At 47.3% G+C, this 25,545-nt stretch overlaps 1 protein-coding gene and 1 long non-coding RNA gene across 7 annotated transcripts in view; both read left to right on the top strand.

Moving 5' to 3' along the window:
- Positions 1–2,270: 2,270 nt before the first annotated feature.
- Positions 2,271–12,237, top strand: LOC143674535 (uncharacterized). Of its 2 annotated transcripts, none has more exons than XR_013171105.1 (4): positions 2,271–2,563; positions 10,887–11,011; positions 11,159–11,365; positions 11,612–12,237. It is a non-coding gene; the product is annotated as an uncharacterized LOC143674535 (long non-coding RNA). The 2 variants fall into 2 exon arrangements; XR_013171104.1 differs by having other exon boundaries at positions 10,882–11,011.
- A 47-nt stretch (positions 12,238–12,284) lies between these two features.
- C2H1orf94 (chromosome 2 C1orf94 homolog) overlaps positions 12,285–25,545 on the top strand; it is a 92,378-nt gene continuing 79,117 nt past the window's right edge. For 2 of the 5 annotated variants that reach the window (XM_077150387.1, XM_077150388.1), the window contains exon 1: positions 12,288–13,472. In XM_077150387.1, the coding sequence (XP_077006502.1) occupies positions 13,144–13,472 (329 nt within the window). In that variant the 5' untranslated portion in view covers positions 12,288–13,143. Of the gene's footprint in view, positions 13,473–25,545 lie in introns of all 5 variants that reach the window. The other 3 variants (XM_077150383.1, XM_077150384.1, XM_077150385.1) reach the window with 3 other exon arrangements.

Raw genomic sequence — 25,545 nt, 5'->3', positions numbered from 1 at the left:
AGGGCGCGCCATTCCTCTCCAGCCCCCAGACGGTGTGCCAACCAGAATCGGGAGCCGGGTAGGGCTCCGGGAAAGTTTGTCGGGAAAAGCCTGGCACCTTGGGGGCTGGGAGGATGGAGAAACTGAAGCCATGGTCCGGATGCCCTGCAACCCCAGGCGAAGATGCCTGCCTCACAGGCCCCCACACCGGCTGGATTCCGCCAAGTTGCGGCCGGGGTTCGGGGTGTGGGTCAAGGTGAGGATGTAGCTGAGGGTGGGGTGGAGGGTTGGGGGCAGACAGAAGCGAGTGTCAAGAATGAGGGTGGGCGATCGGACCAGTGTGAGCTTAAGGCCGGGTCGGGGGGGATGGGGGGCACAGGGTCGGGGATGGTTGGGTTCGCGGCTCGGGAGGGGTGCGCGGCCGCCGCTGGCTGCCTGACGCGGCCGGACTTACCCGCGGCGGCGGAGGCGCTGAGCAGCCCCCAGCCCAGCAGCAGCAGCAGCGGTTGCGGCGTTGGCGGCAGCGGCGGGCGGCCCCAGCGGTTCCCTGCGCCCGGCACCAGCGCCGAAATCTCGGCTTTGCCGCGAGCCCTCCCTGCGGGGCAGCCGCAGCGCCCCTGCTCCCATCCCCGCGAGCGCGGCATAGCGCGGCCGGCAGCGCCAAGGGAGAGGCTCCGCTAGCCGCCGAGGAGAAAGGAGGTCAGGAGAGCTCTGGAGCTTTTTTCTGCTCGGAAAAATCCCGGTACGCGGGAGCCCTGAGCTTCTGCGGCTGGAATGAACCAAGTGTCCGCCCGGCCGGGGAGAGGCGCGCTGCGCTCTCGGAAATGACTCGCTCCAATCCCGCTTCGCGGGGTTCGCGCCGGGGGGCCGGGGGAGGGGGGAATTATCCCCGGATTAATCACTCTGGAGCCGCTTCTTCGTCGCTCCAAATGTTGGGGGTGGAGGCGCAGCAAAGGAAAAAATATTGGGGGGAGGGCGTTCCTCTTCAGCGCCACCTCCAAATAAACCAAAAATTACATCTAAAGGGTTGTTTATTCCTGTTTGTTTTACAATTGACCAGTTTCTTTTAAGTTCATTCCTCCCGTTTCCATTTATAAGATCACCCATTAATACACCCTACACACACACACACAAGTAGCACAGACACACGTACTCGAACACACCAGGCACATACACACATACACACGCGCCTCTCCCACGTTTGGAAATTGGAATACTGTCTGGGAAAAGGTAACTAAAGAAAGACGCGGCTTCCCAAGTCAAGGCTCTTAGAAGCCTATCTTGGGTGGTGGCTTTGAACTTGCAATCTGAGGTTGGGGGGACATTTACGAACCCCATTAGCAATGGCCTCCTACCCCATCCCGCGAGAGGGGTGCATGTGCGTAGATGGAGGCTGGGTTAAGATTTGGAGGGCGAGGTATGAAGGGGGGCATGCTGTTCATTTAACTCAGTGCGGTCCTACACCTCCCCTAAAACGAATCCTCTGGGTAGAGGGAGGAGTGTATATATGATGGGGTGGGGGTGGGGGACGGATTGTAGAAGAACCGTGCAAGAGTTACTTAAACAGTTTATCCTCAAAATTAAATAACCTGTGCCTGTTTCAACACCCGCCCCACCCCCACCGCCTCCCTGCCATGGCCCCAGCCGAGTTTCTTCCAATAGCGTAAGCCGCTATCAACCTCTTCCCCTGTCGCCGCCGCCGTCAGGCTCCAAGGGCTCAGCCTCGGTCCCCCACCCCTACTCGTCGATCTCAGTCTCTGTCTCGTCTCCCCTAGGCTCCTCCATCAGTCACGATGGTTCCTTCGCTGTCTACGCCAAACTCTCCGAGAGAGCGGAGAGACGCTGCGGGGAGTGGGGGTGGGGGTGGGGGCTCCAAGGTCGGGAGGTGGACGTGACAAGGAAAGAGTCCCGGGCCGGCGCGTCCAGGAAAAAGGCAACTGTCAACGGTCACCCCACCCCCTTTGCCAGAGACATCCCGGAGACAGCGCTCAGGGAGCCGCGCGGTTGGGCCAAGCCGGAGCACTGGCATCTGCGAGGCCTAGGGGACAGGGACCCGCGGTTGGTGGACCCTGGCAATCTCCGGGGAAGGGCGTGGAGAGGGGCTCTGGGGTTGCCGGACCGGGGGCGCGGCCAGGACCAGAGCAGTGAATGCTCGTCCTTGCTCCCTATGAAAAACTTGCTCCCACAGAGCCACGCTCTCACAGCCTCCGAGATGCCAGCGCCGCCCCCCCTCCCCGCGCACCCCATTGTTCCGATTTCCCTGCATGAGCTCATTTCACAGCTGGGGAGTCAGCCCGGTGGCCCTGGGCTGGCGAGCCTCCTCAGAATCGCCGGCCCCATTCCCAACCCCCTAATGCACTTGCTTTCCCGCCCCTCCCGACGCAGCCTCGCTGGATGCCAAGAACTAACCGAAGCAGCCAGAACTCCTCAGTGAAAGGCCTGCTTTATGTCCCCCGGGCAGCGGGGAGGGGGCTTTTCACTCCCCATTGTCCAGGCCCAGCTCCAGAAGTGAGAAGGTTCAGCCAGCCACCATTGGTTTTGGCCTTTCCACCAGCCCTGGAGAGGAGGAGGGACTGGCTGTGCGGTGAGTGGGTGGTCTGCCTTGGTGGGGGCTATTGGCTGGGTGGTCTCTGGTGGTGGGTTCCTGGTTCCTACACTGGGACCCCCTCTCTCCTCTGGAGAATGGTTTTTAGAGGCAGGTCTCTCTCCTAGAGAAAGGAGCTGGCAGAGATGCCCCTGCCATTTCTGCCACCCGCAGCTGGGCAGAAGGGGGTCTGGGTTCCTCTATGATTCTGGGGCTCCAGGACAATGGGCGCCTCACTCACCCAGCCCCAGCCCCTCCTCTGTCCCAGAACTTTGCTCTGTGGCTGCCGTCAGCAGCTGAGGTTTCCCCCAAAATCTCTCCCTGGCAAAAGGAGCATTTTGTGTCGTTCTCCATAGGGACCGTGGAGGGCAGGGGCACCCGTTTCATCCCTGTAAAAGGCCCAGTCACTCACATCCTCTGCCATCCATCCTTCTCTCTGATCTATTTGGGTCCGCATGCATTTCCTGAGCGCCTCCTGTGCTCCAGGCCTGTGGATGGCTGGGCTGTGGGCAATGCAGAGATGCACAGTGTGTGGTCCTGACTTGGAAGCATGTGGGACAGAGAAGGCAGCCACCACATAACTGATACAAGTCAGACAGCGATAATTGCCATGACAGAAGAAGGGGCATGTTTCATAGGGACATGTTAAGAAAGTTAGCTTTTCTTGAACCTGGAGAATCAGAAGACTAATTTAAGGAGGGAAGCAGAATTTGGACTGGACCCTGAGGCCTGGATAGGGACTTTGACAAGGTGAAGATTCATTTATGCAGCAAATATTTTTTGAGCATCATTACCTGCCAGGAGCTGTCTTGATAACGAACATACACCCTAGTGAATGGTTCCTGCTTTGATGAAGGCAGGTAATAAATATATATATATATAAAGTTATGAAGTCCAAGCTCTGTGAAGGAACTGTTCATGGTGCTAGGAGAAAGAATGAGGGGGTAAACTCTAAGCAAGTGTCAAGGTAAGCCTCTGTGGGGAGTGATATTGAGAATGGTATCTAAAAATAAGCAAGATAGGCAAAGTTGGGGAAAGGGTTTTGGGGGCAGAGAGCATGGGTAAGGGCCCTGAACCAACGGAAGGAGGGTGGGGTGAAACAGAGCTAGCAAGGGGAGAGGGAGGTGATGGGGAGTTGGGGGAGACACCTCATAGAGAATGGTGAGGAGTTAGGCTTTTATTCTCAGATAGTGGGAAAGAGAAAGGAAGGGCTTTTTCAGGTGGAGGAGTTGGTAGAGAAAGCAAATGCATGCCAGTCAGAATAAGTGTTTAAAGAGTTATCTCGTAATGCTGTGTATAGCTTGGTTGTTGTAGCAGATATTCGGGAAGGTGGGCAGCTCTAAATATGAGAGGTTTGGGTTTTTATTGCTAGGCAAAAGGATACCAGGTGACATGACCTGGCAGGTACTCTGGCCTCTCTGTGTGGAATGGGTAGGAAGGGAAGGGGCAGATGAAGAAACCTCACATAGAAGGCTACTGCAGCAGCCCAAGCTCGCACCAACGTGGCCAAAGGCAGAGATGGGGACTGAGGAAAGGTGGCACCCCAAAACCATTTGCAGGGGCAGGAGTCCGAGAGATAACAGCCCTCCCCTACTAGCTTGAGAGTGTGGTTTTTAGCCCAACCCCCAAAGCTGATTCTGGCCTGTCCCTCCCCTTTGCATTCTTTTGATTAGTAATAGGCAGCCACTGGTGGTCTCAGTGTCACATTGCAAAAAAAAAAACCCAACGCAGTATAGTGACTTGCCAAGATAAGCCTAACATCCAGATAAGATCGGAGTTTGTTTTAGAAGGAAAACAAGGTCTTGATGCTCCTGATTCAAGTAGGGGTTTTAGACTTGATGCCTTGAAAATTTTACTCTGGCCCCAGAAGGAAATATGAGAGCTTTCTGAAGCCAATAGGAAGAGAACAAATGCGATCCTCCAGCAATGTAAGGTAGAAGTGGAGGCAGCAGCTGAGGGAGACAAGCAGGACTGCAGAGAAGGGCCACAGAGCAAAGGGGAGGGCTCAGAGGAAAAGCTGGGTTTTGAGTTGGCATGGGGGTTGATTTTTAAATCATGGGCATTATCAGATAGCAGCTAGGATTTCCCAAGGGCGAGACTGCCACTAAAGAGATGACAACGATCTGCCTTCTGGAGGAAAGGTGACAGAAGGGGTTCATGAAGAAAAAGTCCAAAACAAACTGTGGTCAGGCTTTCTGCCTCCATGATCAGGAGGGAGATATGAGAAGGGTCCCACAGCCTGGGCCACTCCTCTAGTGCTGCCAAGTGCTGGGGCCACCGAATTCTTGCAGAAAATTCTTCATTTGTGAAACAAAGAAAGGGCCAGAACTCAGGTCAGTGGCAAAGAAGAGATCAAAGTTATTCCGCTTGTCAGAGGCCATATGCACAGGAGAGGGCTGCCACAGGTCATCACCTCTGCTTGAATTCCTCCACTAGCATTGCTATCTTGCCCCCATGCCTTTACTCATGCTGTTTCCTCTGCCTGCAGCACTGTCCCCTCTCTCATCTAGTTCCTAATCATCATGCAGCTCAAGCATTACCTCTCCCAAGTAGACTTCCCTAAACCCCTCCCCACCCCTGCTGGTGATAGATACCTTTAGCAGCATGGATTGCTTGTCATACATCAAGAATTTATGCTCCCTCTTCCACAGTATAGCACAGTGGTTCTCAACTGAAGGTAATTCTGCCCCACGCCTCCCCACCCCCAGGGGACATTTGTCAATGCCTGAAGACGTTTTTGGTTGTCACAACTAGAAGTTGCTACTGGCATCCAGGGGGTGGGGGAAGACCAGGGATGTTGTCAAACAACCTACAAGGTACAGGGCAACACCACACGTCAAACAATTATTCAGCCCCAAATGTCAATAGTGCTTAGACTGAGAAACCCTGGAACAGAGTCATCAGTGAGAGGTGGCTGCCCAGCCAAGGCTACATTTCCCAACCCTCTTTGCAGTTAGGTGCAGTTTTGAGACAATGTTCTAGCCAAAGAAATATAAGCAGAAGTGAACTGTGTAATGTCAAATCTTATCCCATAAAACCTTCTCACCCTTGCTCCTCCATTTCACCCTTACTCCTTCGTCTGCTGGATACAGAGCATTTAGGTCCCTAGGGGATTGCAGAGCCAAAAGATGGAAGAAACCTGGGTCTCCAGATTATAATGTGGAGGAAAGTCACCCACCAACAAGGAATACCTGGGCTGAGTGTTATAGGAGAAATGACCTTTAACAGTGTTAAACATTGCAATATTGGGGTTTATTACAGCAACTAGCAATGCCCAAATATACTCGACTTTTTCTGTAACATCCTGTGTGGTCATTGCTTACTCTTCACTCAATCATTTATTTGTTCATGCCACAAACATTATCTATGTGCCAGTCTCTGTGCTAGGTGCTGAAGGAACAGAACTTAAAGGGGAATAAGACATTACCAGTGGTGCCTGCCTTCAGGGAGTGGACAGCTTATTGAGAAGGGTGTTAAAGAACCCAGCATGAGTAAGTCATCTAGGAGAGATAAAGGATATGATAGAAAGAAAGAGAAGGTTGGCTAACTCAGTGGGGGGAAGTGGAGGAAGTGGGAAGTGGCAATTTCTAGGAACAACACTGTGGGTAAAGGTGGGGAGGTAGCTCGGAGTGTGACAAATCTGCAGCATTCACAGATGTCCAGAACTCTGGAGGAATGGCGCTAGGAAAATAGCCCTCTGTCTGCAATTCTCCACACTCTATAATAGTCAGCTTTCTCATTTGTCTTGCTCCATGGACTGGGGGTTCCTTGAGGGCAGGAACGTTTTCTTCTCATCTGAGTCCCCATTGCCTATTCTGTGCCTGATGTTCTCTCCACTCTCCTCTTAGATGTCCCACAGGACCCTCTACTGTAGCCTGCTTGGCTTCTAATCCTTCTGCCCCTCCACTCAGTTCCCCATCTCAGGAAATGGTTTCCACAGCTACCTGGTTCCTGAGCCAGAAACCTGGAGCTCATCCTGGACTCCTCTTCCCACTCGACTCCCACATCTAGGAAGTCACCAAATCCCCTCAATTTTGCTTCCTTAACATCTCCCAGGTCTCTCTTTGGATTACTTACAACAGCTGTGTTGCAGGCGCCCAGCCTCTGCTCTTGGCTCCCTTCAATGAATCTTCCTCATTGCCACCAGTTATCTTTCTAAAACACTAACCCAACTTCACAGCTCCCTTACCTTCTCCAGACTACATAGAGTCAAATCCAAGCTCCCTGCAAGACTCTCCCTACAAGAGCCTCCATTATCTGCCCCTGACCACCCCTCTATCTTCGTATTTCCCCACTCCCCACTCTCATGCTCTAGTGGTTCTGAGGCCCTTGCACCCTGAAATGAGCGGTGCTCTCTCTCCCTTCCTTCTGGCCCCTGTCCTTGCTGCTTACTTTGCCTGGGAAGCCCTACTCCTCCTGTGCTGGAGTTCTCCTATTTGTCCTTCAAAATTCAGCCCAGGTATCAGCTTTTACAAGCAGTCATCACCAGAGCCAGTCAGAATGCCTGGTGCATGGTGGACATTCAATTGATATTTACTGAATGAATGGATGGATGCATGCATGCTTGAGTAGGTGCTCAGCAATGTTTGTGGAATGGACCCAAAGGTATCTCTCTTAGACTTCATTATCTGAGTTCCTTAAAGAAATGCCTTTTCTGAGTTATGATTTAATGTTTTGCACTCTGCCTTCAGAGAACCCTCATGTGAGAAACTGACCAACTTAACGGCATTTCTGTCTTTTATGAAAACAGAATTGAATATATTGCCCACCGTATCACTCAGTGTCCTTTATACAAGGACTCATGATAAATTCATGCTTGGGGTTATTTCCAGGAAACATTTTTTGTCTCTGCAGATGAAGATTTTCTCCTGTCAGAAAATAAAAAACTGTGCCATCTGACATGTTTCCATTTTTGCTTTACTGACAAATAAGGATACCCAATTTTATTACCCTTTACCTCTATGTGATCTGACCAATTCAGTTACCTGGAAGTAGCAGCTCTTTCTGTTTTCTTTAGATCGGGTTAGATCTGGCTTTAATCTTCGATGCCAAATTTTGTGCTTTTTAATCTGAAAGCCACTCCTAAATAAATGTGCACTGATGATCAATATCCTGCATGGAGGGTATGGAAGAAGGAACCAAGCATCAAGATTCTGGTTGAGATTGATTTAGAACCTCTGTAGGAGTTCTTGGGGCATCTATTATGACTAGAGTCTGGCTTAGTGGAGAAAACCAAAGTAGGAAGCCAGAGGGTCTACTGGGTCCTGACTTAGATGCTCCCTTACTGGGCCACTACTGCTGACTCATATTCTTTTCTGTCCCTAGCCATGGCCTTCTTTTCTCCAACTGTAAATGGTAATCTTATAGTATGCCATTTTCATATTACATGGTTGTTAATAATAAAAGCTAATGATAAGAATAACTATAATTATCAATATCTTTTATTAAGGGTTCACAGAACCAGGCACTGTGCTGAGGACTTTACGCACATTTCCCCATTTGGACACACACCCCCTTCCCTACAACCCAAACTTGTCTGTATTGTTTTTATCACTTTGCAATGAAGAAATTCCAGAGCATGTGTGAAACCTCCAGTTAGTAAGTAGCAGAGGAGAAAGTCAAATTCAAGTATGTCAGCTGCCACCTCCCAAGCTCTTAACCACTTCTTCATATATGGGCAAGAAATCAAGACAATAATAAGGGATAAAACTCCCCTAGAAAATGGCAGGGATTGCTCATGGTCACCAGAAGGGGAACCCACAGAGTCACAGTTTTTCTTCTTGAAGACATATCTTTTAAAAAACCAGACTCTGCAGCCCAGTCTGGTTGCTGGGACATGCAGGGGAGGCCCATTCCCAAGAAACATGTTTGCAACCTCCTCTTCCTTCAGTTCTGATGGTCTGTCTCTGAAGAAATCTGGCTAGGACCTACCTCTGCATGGGCCCCGCTCCTGAGCTGTTTGACCCAGTAAGCATACTAGACAGGGTAACTGGGGTCTCTCCCATTTTTAGGGACCTACAAAAAAGTTTTAGGCCTGAAAATGTCATTATTAGCTTCAAAATACAAAGAGGAAAACCTGCAACATTTAAATCATTAAATAATTAAGTGCAAAATGTAACATTATGTTAAGTTCATTAACTGTTGAATTCAGTCATAAAAATTTCATTACATTTGATAAGAGTTTGTAGTTTGGATTTTTCTCACTGTGCAAGATATCCTGAGTAGGCACTGAGACTGGTGAGAAATCATAGCCAATCGTACATGAAATATATTACTCATGGCCCCAAATTTTCAAACGCAAAATGGAAAAACCCTCTCAATTTTCTTTACAGCCAAAACGTTGTATTTTGGAGGCGAGGTGGATGTGTTTGAAACATATTAGATGCAGATTGGAGCCTGTAAGAGTAAGCAGACTTAAGCCCACAAATACCTTAAAAGAGCCCAGGCTGTGTGCTCACCTTTCTGGATTCTCCAACCCAGCAGCTTTGTGTTGGAGGTGGAAGCTAGGTGAGTGCAGGCTTTGGCTGAAAGATATGTGAAAAGGATTGCCTTCTTCGGAGGCATTCCTAGAGCCAAATAGGAAAGTAAGAATTCCAGAACCCTAAATAATCATAGCTGACATTCGTTGGGTACCTAGCATGTGCCAAGCTAACTAGTCTAAATACTTTACATGTATTATCAATTATCATGAACAACTCTGTGAGGTCAGTATTTTTATTATCTCTGGCTCATAAATGAGCAAATAATCCTAGAAAGGTTAAACAACCTGCTCTGGGTAATATGGTTAGTGAGGAGTAAATTAAGAATCTTTCCAAGCTAAAAATAATTCAGAGATGAAAGGCTGTCTGTTAACATCTAATGAGTCATTTCAAGCTCTAAGAAGGAAGGGACCAAGCCAGTCTTCTTCACTATCTATCTTCAGCACCCCAAACAGTACCGGGCACATACATCTGTGTTGAACAGAGACTGGAATAGCATTTATCAAACCCGTGCTGTACTCCAGGGCACTTATAGAATGCTTGTACCTCCTTTGTTAGACTGTGACTTTGTTTAGAGCAGAGGTCTCATTCACCCTAACTCCTGTGTCTCACACAGTCTTGGCCCATGGTAGGTGCTCAAAAACCTACTTTTTGTAGATCCCTAAAAATGGGGGAGACCCCAGTTACCCTGTCTAGTATGCTTACTGGGTCAAACAACCATGCAGAGGTAGGTCCTAGCCAGATTTCTTCAGAGACAGACCATCAGAACTGAAGCAAGAGGAGGTTGCAAACATGTTTCCTGGGAATGGGCCTCCCCTGTATGTCCCAGCAACCAGACTGGGCTGCAGAGTCTGGTTTTTTAAAAGATATGTCTTCAAGAAGAAAAACTGTGACTCTGTGGGTTTCCCTTCTGGAGACCATGAAGGCCAGCTTAAATGAGGCCTGGTGTCCATTTCTCTGCCACAGAGCAATTTCCTGTACAACTGAAAATACAGCGAATATTCTCCTTTTTGCATGGCACAAAGTCTTGTTATTCAGGAACTCCAGAGACACACAGTCCAATATAATCAGAGAAAACTAATACACAGCATGTTTATATGCTTCTTATTTGCCAGGTGTTGTTCTAGGAACTAGCCATGTGGTAAGCAATTATTTAGTAATAGAACATTTATAACAATTCTACAAAGCAGGTGTTCTTTATCATTCTCATTTTACAGATGTGGCAACTGAAGCACAGAGAGGTTAAGTAACTTGCCTGAGTTTACGCTGCTAGAACTCAGAATTTGAACCCAGGCAGTCTGTCCTAGAGCCTATATGATCACGGAAATGTCTCCTGTGCTAGTATTCTAAAACTAACCACATGTGGCTGTTGGGCACTTGAACCGTGGCTAGTACAACTGAGAAGCTGAATATCTAATTTTATGTACATTGAATTAATTAAACCCAAATAGCCACATGTGACCAGGGGTTACTGTATAGCACACAGTTTATATTATCTCTAAGTGTATCAGTTAAGGTCTGCAGCATCTTCTGGAAGCCTCAGTTGTGTGCTCCAAGAAACATCCTTATCATTGTTCCCTGTCCCGTGTCTCCTGCTAAAGGGGAGAGAGGGCAGAAGGAGTAAGTGAGCTGGCTAACTTTCCAGGATCCCATGGCCTGGGTAGTGCAGGGTAGCTGGTGTTCTGCTCTAAGCATAGGTGTTAGCCAACCAAATGCCAAGTAGCACAAACACTGAGTGACATTTTCAGAACTATTAATATTTCATCAGAAATTATCACTTTGCCTTTAAATACACTATCTTAAAAGGTTTTCTACATTCTTAACTATAATTTTATTCAGTCTAGGTCCTTGGAATTTTCCCCAAAGGAACACGTTTTCAATTTTATAATGAAAATCAAAGAGGGATGAAGCTCGGATTTCAAAATTGAGTCAACATTTCCAGGAACTCAGCCTCTCTGTAAAGAGCAAGGTAGTGTATTGGGCACCTACTATATGCCAGACACTTAACATATAGTATACCATTAATTCACTCAACACATATTTACTAAGTGCCCACTATGTGCTGGAAATTTGAGTCTCATATAATTTATTATGGTTTACTGTCACCATTTTACAGGAAAAACTCTCTCTCATCCTTCCTGCCATCTCAAAAGTTATGTCCTCAAAGAAGTCTACTGGACCATCGTCTTATGGGGACCCACCTACTCCCCATTGCCTCACTTTGTTCTTTTCCGTCCCAGCCCTATTGATCCATAAATATTGTTTATTTTTTGCTTTGCCAAGTCTGTGTGATCTATCATCCTTCCCTGGAATACAGGATCAGGTGAGCTCTTTTGTTCATTTTCGTGTTTCCTCAGTGCCCAGCAAGGGCCAGAGGAAGGGCTAATCAATATTTAGTGAATGAATGAGTACATAAGATGGGAGAAGTTAAGCAAGTCGATCCAGGTCCCACACCTTGGAAGTGGCAGTGCCAGGAGTCAGTCCAGCTCCATGTCTATAGGCTGCCTTCTCGTTTATTTGTATCCATTCCATTTTCTTCTTTCTCTGCCTTCTTACTCTTCCTTCTCAGAGGAAACAACCCGAGGAACAACCACTAACTCCTGGGGCTGGAGGGCCTGGGGCAGAAGTCTTGGGTCATTTCCGAATGTAATAAAACAGTTTCAATGAGAGCAGAAGCTACCTGACTAGCAAACTGCACACTTGGCCCTTCTCTCTGCACCTCCGCACCCCCCACCGCCGCCCATTCCCAGGACGCGTGGAAGCCCAGCGCGGGAAGGAAGAGGCTCTCCCGGGGATCAGAGCGCGGGCGCAGGCCTCGAGTGCCTGGGTTTGAATCCCAGCGCCCGTTTTCGCTGTGGGCCTTCAACTCATCCGTTTATGACCGTGAGACTGTTTCTGCATATGGGGAACGATAATAAAGACACGGTATTAACTGCGTGAGTTTGCAGAGATTGTGTATGATGACACGGAGAGCTCAGCGCTCGGCACACAGGAAGTGCCCATAAAATGGCACTTAGGGTTATAATCGGGCGATGTGGAGGAGCACGGCCCGCTGGCTGGCGCCGAGGTTCCTGCGGAGCAGCGGGGAGAGGAGTAGCAGGGTGAGAGGCTGCCCCGCTTTCTTGGATTTCTAAGAAGGGAAAGTGCCCGGGACCCTCGGGGCGCCCCCGCCCCCACCGCGGCGGCCTGAGGGCCTCGGACGCCGAACCCCCGCGGCCCGCGCCCCGAGCCGTTGCGTTTGAAAGCCACAGAAGGAGTTGCAGCGCTGGACGGGAAGGGTGTGAGGGCCGCTGGCACGCAGATAGGCCAAAGCCGCCCCGCCCTGCCCGCCCTGCCCGACAGCGCCCCTTTAAAGCGTCGGGACCCTTCCGGGGGCCCAGCCCGGCCTCCTGGCGCGGGGGGCGCGACCGGCGTCTGCTGGGGCTGCCGGGGGCGGCTTGCGGGCCGCCCGGATTGACTGACTCAAGTTTTCTTGCCCCGGGGCGGCAGAGCAGCCTCTGGAGAAGGCGACAGAAGGGGGTGGGGGGCGAGCAAAGGCGGGCACTCGGTGGGGAGAGGGGGTCAGGGGCCGTTGGCCCTCGGCCTGGGAAGGCCGGAGCTGAGATTCTAAAGGCGGGCTCCTGCCCCCACCGGGCCTAGCCCGGAGCCAGGCGCCTCACCACTCCCCCCCTCCCCGTGGCTTAGTAGGAGAGGATGGGCTGAGCCCCAGGCGCCGCCAGGTGTCAGGGGTGTGTCGCAAGGGTGGAGCGCCTGGGATTCTGGGGAGAGCCAGCCCTCCCCCTCCAGCCGTTCCCAGATGTCCTTCTGCCCGCCCAAGCGCCTGGTTCCTGAGCTCCGGGGGATTCCACGGTTACTAAGCTACTGGTTTTTGTTGACTTTTAAATATTTTCTTCTAAGGGAGAGGGGGAGGGGGACAAAAGTCAGGGAAGAGCAGATACAAACAAATCAAACTAAGCTCCCCCTCCCCAAAAGAAAGCCGTCCTCTACCCACCACTCACAGACAAATCAGGGGCCTCAGAACATAGTCACCTCGTCCAAGCAACGGCCAGCCAGAACTGACCTGCCTCTGCCAGTGCCCATCCTTATCTCCCTTTCTGGTGAATGAAGGGTGGTGGCGGATGGTCCCTCTGTCTGCGAGCCCTGGGCAGACAAAGGGGCTTCCGGAAGGAAAGGACGAGAATGGCCAGTGGGAATGGATTCCCTTCATCCTCGGCCCTGATGGCCAAGCGCCCCTCCGCCCTGGGCCCATTCCCCAGATACATCTGGATCCACCAGGACACACCCCAAGACAGCCTAGACAAGACTTGCCATGAAATCTGGAAGAGGGTTCAGGGTCTGCAGGAGGCCTTGCAGCCCAGGACCTCAACGGAGCAGCCCTCTGCCCCCATGGCTGGGACTCCACGAGATAACAGGCTCAGCTTCCAAGAAGAGTGAGTGTACCCCTGCTTGGTTGGCATAAGGGAGGAGGGAGGAGATGAGTTCTGACTTTCCGGGGAAATGCTCTTGCCCAATATTCAGTCTGATTAAACCCTAAAGACTATATACTTTTCCTCTACCCTTCCCCATGGTCTTTTGTTCAGCCTTTCTGGAAGAGCTGTCTTAGGTCTTGACGTTACTGGATGAAGGGCCAGACCAGGGCTGTATTCCAGGCTGCTTCTTCACCAGCCCAGTAAGGGGACATATTTCATCTTCAAGGCATAGCCAAACCAGATTTGGGGTTGAGGTTCCTCAGAAAACGCCCTAGCCAAGGCTGAGGAGCATGTAGATATCTCTTTTGAAGCTTGTGGGCCCCGGAGACCCTTGGCTTTCCCCGGAATCTGACAGAAGATCCTTCTTCTGACCCCCCCCCCCCCAAAGGTTGGGCATTCACACAAGATAAGCCTGGTGGTTTTAAACCACATCTGGAATTCCCTAATACAGGAAGCAGCTGTCCCATTCAGCCTTCACAGAAGCTGCTGCAAAAGCTCACATCAAAATATTTACTGGGAAGGCATTGACATATTCAGAGGACATAATAGAAAATTAAAGTGTGGGAAGAAGGCTGTAAATAGCCCGTTTCCAGGATGGGAAATCCTGTGTCTGGGATACACAGAGCTAAATGTTTCTTTACCAGGGCAAAATTGGACAGATATTGTTGGGAATAGATATTTGCAAGGAGAGAAAGAAGCAGCGAAAAGGAAGAGACCTCATTAAGAAAAAGAAAATAAATTCAGTGTGGCTGTTAATGCCACTGTTGAGCACTTCTTCAGTGCTTTACAACTTCAAAGTGGACCGCAAACATTAATTAATCCTCCTGGAGTCCCGATGAGGCAGGTATTAGTGTCCCCATTTTACAGATGGATTAAGTGTTAACAGTTAAGTGCTAATTAAAGACTAAGCGATAATTAAGTGTTGTCTATGCCAACACATGCTCCAGCTCAGTTCAGAGATGCTCTGGAGTGGGGGAACCATGCAGGCAATTATCAGCTGCCTCCAGATTCAGGGATCTCCAAGCAAGAGCTAAGGAGAAAAGCAAACTATAGCTGCTACACAGGTCTGCACTGAATGCTGCACTTACCAACTGGCTGCAGACCAGGGTGGAAGGCACTTTGGCTGCGAATGCCTCCCCTGCCCTATGCTGAGCAGGATAAGGCTTGGATGGGAGTGGCCTGTCTAAAGCCACAGTCGTGCTGTCAGGCCCTCCAGTGGCAATAAGCCTCTCTCCCCTACCCATTGCCATCTGCTCAGAGACAGGGCCTTGGCACAGGGACCCAAGGGACTGTGCTCAGGTCCCATTGGCCAGGCATCCAATTGTCCACTTTGTGGACCAAGGGTCAGTAGCAATTTCCAGTAGGCGGCACACTCCCTGCCAGGTCCCACTGAGTGAATAGAGACAGACTCTCTTCCAGTCTGTACTTGGCCAAAAATTGAACTGGCACACCTTTGACCAGTTGCTTAATTTCATTTGGCCTGGATTTTCTCATCTGCAAATTGAGGATGATGTGTCCTGCCTTGTCCACCTCAGAGTTGATAATGAGGATCAAATATGATGGAAGACAGGAAAACAGAGATGCATTATACTAATGTAGGCTGTCCTTAAAATATAATTCTTGGGTTTGGGCATTTTTGTTGCTGTTGTTATTGTTGACTTCTACCTGGAGTTCTAAACCCATGCTCCACAGACCCTAAGGTGTTGCAGGGGCCACCCAAGAGTCAAGTGGACTGGTTGCTGGGTTCCAGTCCCCACTTCAACCCAGCTGTTCTGTTTTTATTGGTTTTACTTACTGGATTTCTGAGTAAGGCGTTTGAAAAAAGAAAAAAAAAAAAGAGTTCTGCTGCTGAGAGAAGAGCTAGGAAACCACTGGCTTAGATGAATAACGATATCATAAGTGCGTCGATGCCAACCAAGTAGAACACAATGAGCTATTCTTGAAATAAAGTCAGCTGTGATAGTGGAGCCAGACAACTCTGGTTTCAGACCACATTTCAGCCCTGTGCCAGCTGCAGGATTAATGACTCTTTAATTTACCTGAGCTTTGGTTTCCTCATCAGCTTAATGGAAATGACTATCCATTTCATAGGATTATTGGGATGATTAAATATGGTATTTAGAAATTTCTGGCAATAATTCTAATTTGTAAAATCTCCTTGTAATTATGTTGATGATAAATACTTTAAGCCCTCCAATTGTTCCATGATGCAGGTATTATTATTAAACTCCCCTCTTTTATTTTTATTATACATTTTTTCAGATACGTAAAAGTAGAATAGTATAGGGAATGTCTCTGTGTCTATCACTGAGTTTCAATAATTATTACCTTTATGCCATTCTTGTTTCCATTGTCTTTAATGAAATCGTTTTTAAAGTTGAAGCAACTGAAGTTTGGAGGGAGTTAATTTCACTGCACAAAGTTAAGAAGTGGTGGAGTTTTAGAAATCAAACCCAGGGCTGTCTCATGTTGGCTATCTTCCCCCAACAACCTGAGGCATCTTTTTGGGTAGTCAAAATATTTGGAAGTCCCATGTTTTGAATGATCACAGATCAGAAAACAGATTTTAAAGGTGGGGAGCTGTCCAGGGTCCAGAAGACACCTCTCAGTTCATCTTTCCACTGCTTAATTTGTAGACCTTTTTATTTTTTTCCCACATGGGCAGGCACCGGGAATCGAACCCAGATCTCCAGCATGGCAGACGAGAACTCTGCCTGCTAAGTCACTGTGGCCCTCCCATAAACCTTTCTTCGGTGATGTATTCTGCTCTCAGAGCAGCCCGATAAGCAAGTTCTACTACTCTTGTTCACCAGAAACTTTTTCTTGACTCTGAACCTTTATTCCATTCAAACCCAGGCATCTCAAGTTTAGAAGGGATCTTGGCGGTCACCTTCTGCTGCTTGAATCCCTTCCCCAACATTCTTGCCAAGTTGTTATTCACTTGCACACTTTCTTAGAAGAGAGGCTCACCACTTCCAAACATAGTGCCTTCTCTTGCTCTGAACGTTGACTGTCTAAGTTCATTTCCTCCCTGTAATCGAAATGTATCCCTATCAAGCTAATAGTATACCTTAGTATGGATTCTGCTCCTTTGGGATCCAAGTTTTTTCTTTCTTTCTCTCAAGAGTCCTTTAGATATTAAAGCCAGCAACGATGTTCCTCCTAGGATTTTTGTTTCTTTAAGGTAAATGCCTCTGGTTTTCCAAGTTTCCCCTTAGATGCCTACTTGGTCAGTTTCCTGTCTATATTACCCATCCTTGTTTCAGTACGAATTCCAGAACCAAGTGCAGTAATTCAGATATGGCCAAGTCAGCACAGAGTAGAGTTGGATCATTTCCTCCCCATCCATATTCTGAATTCCTGTTAATAGCAATTGAGAATACATTTGCTTTCTTCCCCAAGCCCACATCATTCTGTTTTTTGAATTTATTTATTTATACATTCATTCATTCAACAAATATTCATGAGCATCTACTATGTACCTGCAACAGTGCTAGGAACTAGGGAGATAAGACTCTACCATCCTAGAACCTACGTCCTAGTCAGGGAGAGAGACAGAAAACAAATAAATAAAATGGCTGTGATAATTTCAGGACATGAAAGGACTGGTACTGTAGTTGGAGGAGACAGATAATAAGCATATAAAACATAAACAAGATGATTTCAGATAACAATAATAAAGTAGAGTGATATAATAGCAGAGAGCTTTCTTTGAGGAGGGGCTATTTGGGTTGAGCTCTGGATGCCAAGAAGGAACCAGTCAGGCAAAAATCCAGGAAAGAGCAAGTGCAGAGACCCTGCAGTGGATGTAAGGTTTGGGAGGGACAGTGTGGCTGGAGGGTAATGAGTGTTGGGAATGTAAAATAAGGTGATATCAGAGGCAGGAGGGGCAAGGTCACAGAAGGCCTTGGGGATTGTCGCAGGGATTTCAGATTTTATTCTACATATTATGGGGCACATATGTAGCATTTTTAAAAAGTTCTGCCCAACTCTGTGTTTATAGGATTGTGAGAGAGGAGATTGTATATTTTAGGAAGATCTTATGGTCCATGTGAGAGGCGATGGTGGCGGTGGTTGGATCAGAGTGATGGGTGAATGCAGAAGAGATGGAAAAGGTGTGGGGTTCAGTGTGTGTTTTGAGAGAGACTTGCTGATTGTTTGGAGCACGCAGAGACTTTAGGCTGAATGGAGGGTTTTGGCTTGAGCCTCTGGTTGTGTACGGTGCTATTTACTAACATGGAAGAAGGGGGAGAAATAGACTTATGAGGAGAAATCAATAATTCTGTTTATTGTTATTTAACCCCAAAATTGTGTTCGGTTATCTTCTAATTAGACTTAAGTTTGGGCTTCGAGAATTGTGCCAAACCACTTACTGATTCATATCTTATGGTTACTTATTTATGCATTCATTCCCCTCATCACTAAAACTTAGGACCTCAGAATGGAGCCTTTGGATTTGCTGACTCAATTGCCCTGACCGTGGAATGGCATTTTTTTCATTCTTTCACTTATTGATACATCCAGTAAACACTTACAGTTGCCTTTTCAATGTCAGGCCTTGTGCTGGGACCCAGGGATACTGAGATAAGGAGAGCATCCTCTAGTGAAATGGATGGAATGGGCACAAATACATCCAAGAACAATAACATTCAACAAATATTTATTTGCACCTACTATGTACTGGATGCTGTGTGGCAAAAATACAATTGTGGAAAATGTAGGGACAGTCTCTGACTTCTTTCACGGACTTCCAGTATCTCAAGGAAGCCACCGCAACACCTTATTGTAAGTGTCTTAATGAAGAAGTCATTAAAACATGGAAGCACACCGCTGGGGCACATGATGTGGACTTGGGGCTCAGAGAAGGCTTCTTGGAGGAGAACTGTAGGGTCAACAGACCCCTGACCTATGTGATAAAAGACATGGTGTTTTGGTTTGAGAAAGTTGCCAGAATGCAACATACCAGAAAAATGGATTGGCTTTTATAAGGGGATTTGTTAAGCTACAAATTTACTACTCATAAGGCCATAAAAATGTTCAAATTAAGGCAATGACAAGAGTCTGCCTTCATTCTAGAAACTCCTGGGGTTTTTCTGTCACATGAGAAGGTATGTCGTGATGTCTGCTTTCCCTCCACTCCCAGGTTTCATTGCATTCAGCTCCTGGTTCCAGTGGCCTCCTCTCTGAGCTTCTATGAGCCCTAACTTAGCTTCTCTCAGGCAAACTTTGGATTTAATCTCTTAGCTTAGCATCTCCAAATGTCTATGTCTTGGTTTCATTCCCTTATTCTCTGTATTGGTTCTGCAAGTATCTCCAAGTGTCTGTGTCTCTCTGCTCTCTGTATCGGTTCTGAACTCTCTCTCCGTGAGCTCTTTAAGGACTCCAGAAAACTAATTAAGACTCACCTTGAATGGGCATTGCCACAACTCCATGGAAATAATATAATCAAAAGGTCACACCCACAATTGGGTAAGTCATCATCTCCATGGAAACAACCTAATCAAAAGGTCCCACTCTAACAATAGGTCTGCCCCTACAAGATTGGATTAGGATTGAAAGAACATGACTTTTCCGGGGTACATAAGTTTCAAATCAGCATACATGGGTACATTTCTCTGGGAGCAGAAAATGGCATGATTAATTATAACTGTGAGGTCCCCTATAGCAGATGTCTCCTGAGCTGAGTTTTGAGAAGAGGAAAGGAACATCCCACAGAAAGAGCCCAGCAGGTTCCGGGAAGGATGCATAGTTTACTGGGATTGGTGTGTAGGGTACGGGAGGGTTGATAAGAGTGGAAGAGTGGCTTGGAGCTTTCTGGGTGTAATCAGATCTCCCTGGCTCTTCCAGTCCTTCAGTTTATTCCACTACCAGAGACCATTCCACTTCCCCAGATGCCAGCACTTCTTCAGCCCTGAGTGAGACAGAAGTTGGTCTGCAGAACTGAAAAACTTTGGTGAACATGATTCCTAGCTAGACCCAAGAAGGAAGAAAAGAAATCCTTCTAAGCATTAAAAAAAAAAATACAGAAGGGATTTTCCAATTGGCAGCCATCTGGGGATTATCTGTTGTGAAAAGAAAGTGTCTTATTTCGCATGTACTTTAGTAGATGTTCATGGTTGCTCCTATTGGCCAGTCCTGGAGCCAAGGAGACTTGTAACTCAAAGTGCTGCCTCATTTGAATCACTCTCCCAACAAACTGATTATTTGTGTTACTATTATTTAAACAATTGGCTCAACCCTACTTTTCTAGAAAAATTACTTGGAATGTGTACCCACTTTTATTTATTTTTTAAATCTGGAAACTTGGTGATAGAAGAGACAAGGACAAGATTCATACATGGAAACTCAGATTGATATTCTGAAATATAAGCTGGGTCTGAAGATCTCTGGAGGCTCATGCTCCAGGATAGTGTTTTCCCCTTCAAGGGGTCAAATACCTCCTCAAGAATCTGAGTAAAGCTGCCGTGCCTGGAACATTTACATACCTCAGCATTTATGAATGATTTCTGAGATGCCCTGGGCCCCAGATAGGAAGCTTTTGCTCCTAGACCCAACACTTAAGCAAGTGTCTCCCTCCCTTCACTTCTTCTATGCTGAGACCCAGCCTCTGCCATGACCCCAATCACATTTGCATCAGTGCATCCCCCATCCTTGTTTGTCAAGTGAATTAGTGCATGAAATAGTGCTGGCAGACAGAGGCTCAATGCCATCCTGGTCCTTCTTGCCTCAAGGCTCCTCACATATTCTGTCTGACAGAAAGCCATGTCCCTTCTACCTTCAAGGGGCCTTTGACTACTTCCTGCTCTACTCTTACCATTCTGCCACCTTTGCTGCAGCTCAGCTTACTGCATCTGGTTCCTTTCCCTCCAGGAGTTGTACACCCATGGCCAGCTTCATCCTCCTGAAGCACATCAACAGCACTGCTCAGCCATGTTTCTGGGCTCCCCATTGTCCTCTGAACTCTTTATTCTTGTCTTTAAGGGTTTCTATAGTTGACCCTACTTTCATCTCTAGATGCATATCTTGCTTTTCTCTTTCATGCTTTCTAAAACCAAGATAAGTTACCAGCAGGTGCATACCTCCTTGCCTTTGCTCAGGTTATCCTACTGTCAGGAATGCCTTTCCTTCATATCTCTATAAAGTTCTTACCCCTCCTTGAAGACCTAGGATAAGGATGTTGTCCTCTGAATTTTTCACTGCTCACCCCATTCCACATTTTTTGTCCTCCTTTTTCTCAGGTTCCTCCTTTTAATTTAAATAGAAACAATTATATCCCACTTCCTTCATAAGGGCTTTAAGGTAGCTCAAATACAATAAAATAAGGAGGCAGGTGGATTAGGAAGGGCATCTGTTAACTAAGTCACTCAAATTGTCTATGCCTCAATTTCTTATCTGCAAAATGGAAAGAATAATACTGATGTCCTTACAGGCATATTGTAGAGGTAAATGATAGCTGTAAAGCTCTTACAACACCTGGTATAAATAAGGACTTCATGTTTATCATCATCATCATCATCATCAGCAGCAGCAGCAGCAGCAGCAGCAGCAGCAACATTATTGTTGTTATTAAGGAGGGTAAATTTTTTTTGAGCTTCTTGGCAGCCAGGGCAAAAAGGGGGAGCATCCCAGTTGGTTTCCATAACTAATACCACCTAATAAAGTAAAGCAGACATGATTATCAGGAGAAGAAAACATTCCCTAGCACCCACCTAGTATGGGTACTTATGTGAGAGGGATAGAGTGGAAGAGTTGGTTTAGTACCAGCGCTTGTGTTAACTATTGACAAGGTTACACGTCCAGATCAGAACTGTTGATGCAGTCTCAGCATGAGATTTCTGATGAGATGGTTACCTGGCTCTTATTGTCCTCTCTGCCTTGTGGTAATAATTCCTCCTCCTCTACCTGACCACGGGTCCCTTAAGGACAAAGGCTTGTATTACTCATCTTTGTCTCCCCACTGTCCAGCTCAGTTCCTGGCACTTGGTTGCTCTGCAGTATTTGTGAATGAATAAGGCCATGAGTCAACAGATGAGCCATAAAAATGTCACCACAAGGAAAGTGAGGCCCAGAGGTGACCAGGATCCAAGCAAAGGGTCAGAGGAGGCATTGGGGGACATAGGAACAGAACTGCCAAGCCATTGCAGCTTTATTTCTCCATCTGCCTTAAGCTGCAGAGAAAGAAACTATAATTTTCTTGAATATGTGATATGTGCCAGACTCGGTATTTTAATTTTTTATTTTATTTTATTCTTTTAGCGACCCTTCACAATTGATAGTTGATACTACTCCCATTTTACAGATGAGGAAACTAAAGCTCAGAGGAGTTAGGCACCTTGCCCAGGGTCACCCAGCTTGGAAGAGGTAAAGTGGAGGTAGAAGCCAGGTGGCGCTTCAAGACCTGAGCTCTTTCCTGAATACCAGGAGTCCTTCAGAATAGCCCTTTGGTGTCTGCTTATCACCAGGAGCCACAGGCGGTGAAGGGAAGATGAATCATGATTAACGTCCCACTTCCCTTGTCCCCCTTTTAATTTAATTTTACGGTTTCGAGAGCTCTGTCGCAGGTTGTGGGAGCCTGCAGAGATGGGCCACCAGTGGATTCATTTAATCCCCTTTTTAATATCTTTGTTGCAACATTCTTTCCAATTCAGCTCCCAAGTCACATTAAAAAAATACCTCTTCCTTAGGGTAAGTCTTCCCTTATTAAACAGATTCAAATGAAAAGTTTTAAAGATAATTTGAACAATAAGAATCACTCTGTAGCTCCCAGCCGAAACTCCTTTATTGCTATATTTATTCCCCTGTATTTCCTGTCTCATTCCCCAGCTCACTGAATCCTTCATTCCCCTCGCCCCACCCAGTCTTTGGCCCCACTCGTGTCTGCTCTGTTTTGTCAGTTCCTCCTTTTCCTTCCAGAGGGAGGGGGCATCAGGGACAGGGAGATGTTGGGGTAGCTCACTTATATGTGCCAATCCTTCCTTCGCAGGCTCTCCCACCTCCTTGAATGACAGGTAGGGAGGAGCTGGAAAGCATCTACAGGGAAATCTGCACCTGGCTAGGGTTTCCATTTACATCAAAACCACAGAATGGGCAAAGGGAAACTTGCTCAAAATCCAGATAACTGAGCCTCATTCTCAACCAACTCAATTGGCATTTCTCCAAGGGAGATCAGGGATCTGCATGTGAAATAAGCGCCACAGGTGACTTTTCTGCATCTGTTCAGAAGGCTTAGAGATGATGGAGACAGGCATGAAAGGGTACTGTGGGGTATAGCTTTGAGAAGGAGGTGTGGAAGGAAGGAGCCTGACATTTCTTGAGCTCTAAGTGTACTTCAGGGACATTTTAAATAGTTGAACATGTTTCAAAACAACTGTGCTAAGAAATTACATGAAAACAAAGTTCAGGTTTAGTATTCAAAGAGCTGGGAAATTTCATGGTATTATCTCGTTTAACCCCAGTAGATTTCACCATCCCCATTTTGCTGATGAGGAAACTGAGGTTTCAGTGACTTTGCCAAGTTGACATCATTTATAAGCCCAGATCTGGGATGTGAATTGCGGTCTGTGTGGCTGAGAAGCTGGCAGTTGGACTTGGCTCTCCCCCACACTGTCTCTGTCAGAGCAGCTAACATTTGCATAGCACTTCTTACAATTTACCAAGTGCTTTCGCCTTTCTCATCTCCCTTAATCCTCCTTACAACCCTGTGAATGCTAAGGAGGGGTGAGGAGTGGGGAGGCCAAGGCCCTCTGCCCACTGTCCCTGCCCCCACCAGATAGGACTCAGCATTAAGAGCTCAATGGGTTTCCAGATACCTTTGGGACACAGGAACATAGTCCTTGCGAACGTAGTCTCTGAAGCTGCAGCTTCTCTCAACTGCCTCTCCATCTCCAAACTGCAAGAACTTGGGCCAGGCTTGTTGTGAGAGAAGTAAAATCCCCCTTCCTGGCCTGGTTCTTTTACTTGCACCTAGTTGTTCACAATGCTGTAGTGTGTGTGCATGACTGTGTTGTGTATGTTTGTGTGCATGTATACATATGTATATGCACATACATGTGTTCAAAGCTGTGGTGTGTTGTGGATATGTGTGTGTGTGTTTTCATGACTGGTGTGTGTATTTGGCTGTGGTGTATGTATGTGCGTATATGACTGCATTGTGTGTGTGTGTGTGTGTGCATGGCTGCGGTGTGTTTGTGTGGAGGCCAAGAGCAGTTCAGTGAATCCTGGATCTGGGATAGAGGGAAGATAGAGGAAGATAAAAGGCTGCTGATGAAGGTGGCTGTATCTCTTCCCTCCGCAGTGGGTAGGGGCCACCCCTGAGTGCTATGGCATATGCACCAGGAGAATAGCAGATGGATCCCTGGTCCTCATGTACATAGGAAGACCCAGAAATGTCTAGCAACCTCAGCCCAAGTGACGTTAGACACCAAAGTCTCCCTTTACCTTCACAAGGAGACCCTTCGGTGATACCTTCCTGACTCCCAAACCCCCTCCTGCACTTGCCCACCAAGTTCTGCTGTCTGCTCCCTCAACCTCCTGGCTCCTGTTTGGCTCTCTGGCCTCTGGACATCCCCATAACTGAGGCTCAGAGAAGGAGGTGAACTGTGGGAGGTCACCCCTTACTCCCACAGAAAGAACAGAACTGAAGTTTGAATCCAGGGTTCCTGACTGCAAATCCCTTGCTCTTTCTCCCATGTCTGCTATTTTGGGGAGTGCAGGGTAGTGTCTAGAAATAGAAGCTTAGGAGCCATGTGGGTCTGGGTCCAGTGCTACACCAACACTTGCTTTCTTGGGTGAACATGAGTAAGTCTTTTAGTCTTTCTGAACGTCAGTTTCCTCTTTCTAAAATGGGGATAAAGATATCCCTAATGGATATTTTTGGGAAAAATGTCAAGCATAACATTTTTATCTACCAGACATCACAGATACTGGCTCAGGCCTCAGTCCGTTCCCCATCACTCCTCTGGACTGCTCTCTGGAAAGAATACTCATCATCCATGGAATCAGAGCTGGTAACTTCCCTGCCTAATCTCTCCAGTTCCTTTCCTCTACCTTTAGAATGGAATACCTTAGCATGGCCTTCTGGTCTGGCATCGTCTTCTTCTCTAACCTCAATTGATGAGTCCATCCCCACCTCCACCTGCCCCTCCATTAATATGCTCTACTCACATGAGCACCAGTTCTACCAATGCACCAAGGTCTTTGCAACCTTAAAGCCTTTGCACATGCTGTTCTGTATATTGCAAAAGCTCCTTCTTGTATTCTTTACCTGCCTAAATGCCCATTATCCTTTTGAATCCAACTTAGATGACACTCCCTTAAAGAGACCTTTCTTGATCTCCTGTCTTAGGTATGCACCCCTAGTATTCTCACACACAACTTTTCACTCTTGGTTTTCAAAGCAGTATAGCCTAGTGGTTAAGAGAATGACATCTGAGCAAGATTGCCTGGGTTCACCTACTTTACACCTTCTTAATTCTCTGATCTTGGGAAAATTACTCAACCTCTCCATTCCTTGCTCTTTTCACTTTTAGAATGGAAATAATTATATTTGTCAGTTAGTTCTTGATATATAGCAAACCATCCCAAAGCTAAACTACAATTATTAATTTAGCTCTTGTTTCTGTAGTTAAGTGATTTGGGCTGGGCTCAGCTGTCTGGCTCTTCTGGTATGGCTTGGGGTTGACTGAGTTAGGCTTTTGCTTACCCACGCGTCTGCCATCAGCTGGGGGCTTGTTGACTATTGAGTGGGGCACCTTGGTACTTTCTTCCATGTGATATATCGTCCTCCAACAGGCTAGCCTGAATTTGTTCACATGGAATTGGCAAGTCCCAAGAAAATCAAGCAGTTAACCCCTAAAGGCCAAGCACTTTTTAAGTCCACTTACATCACATTCGCTATAGTCCCATTGGAAAAAACAAGTCACATTATAGCCCACCCAGAATCAAGATAGGAGGGAACTACCAAGGGGCATGGGTACAGGAAAGTGGGATAAAATGGAGGCCATTCTTGTATTCAGTCTACCACACTACCCCACTG

The sequence above is a fragment of the Tamandua tetradactyla genome, chromosome 2, assembly GCF_023851605.1.
Source record: "Tamandua tetradactyla isolate mTamTet1 chromosome 2, mTamTet1.pri, whole genome shotgun sequence".
In the NCBI taxonomy this organism is placed as follows: Eukaryota; Metazoa; Chordata; class Mammalia; order Pilosa; family Myrmecophagidae; genus Tamandua; species Tamandua tetradactyla.
Note: the sequence above shows the minus strand (reverse complement) of the source record. Positions and strands in the feature narration are given on the sequence as shown.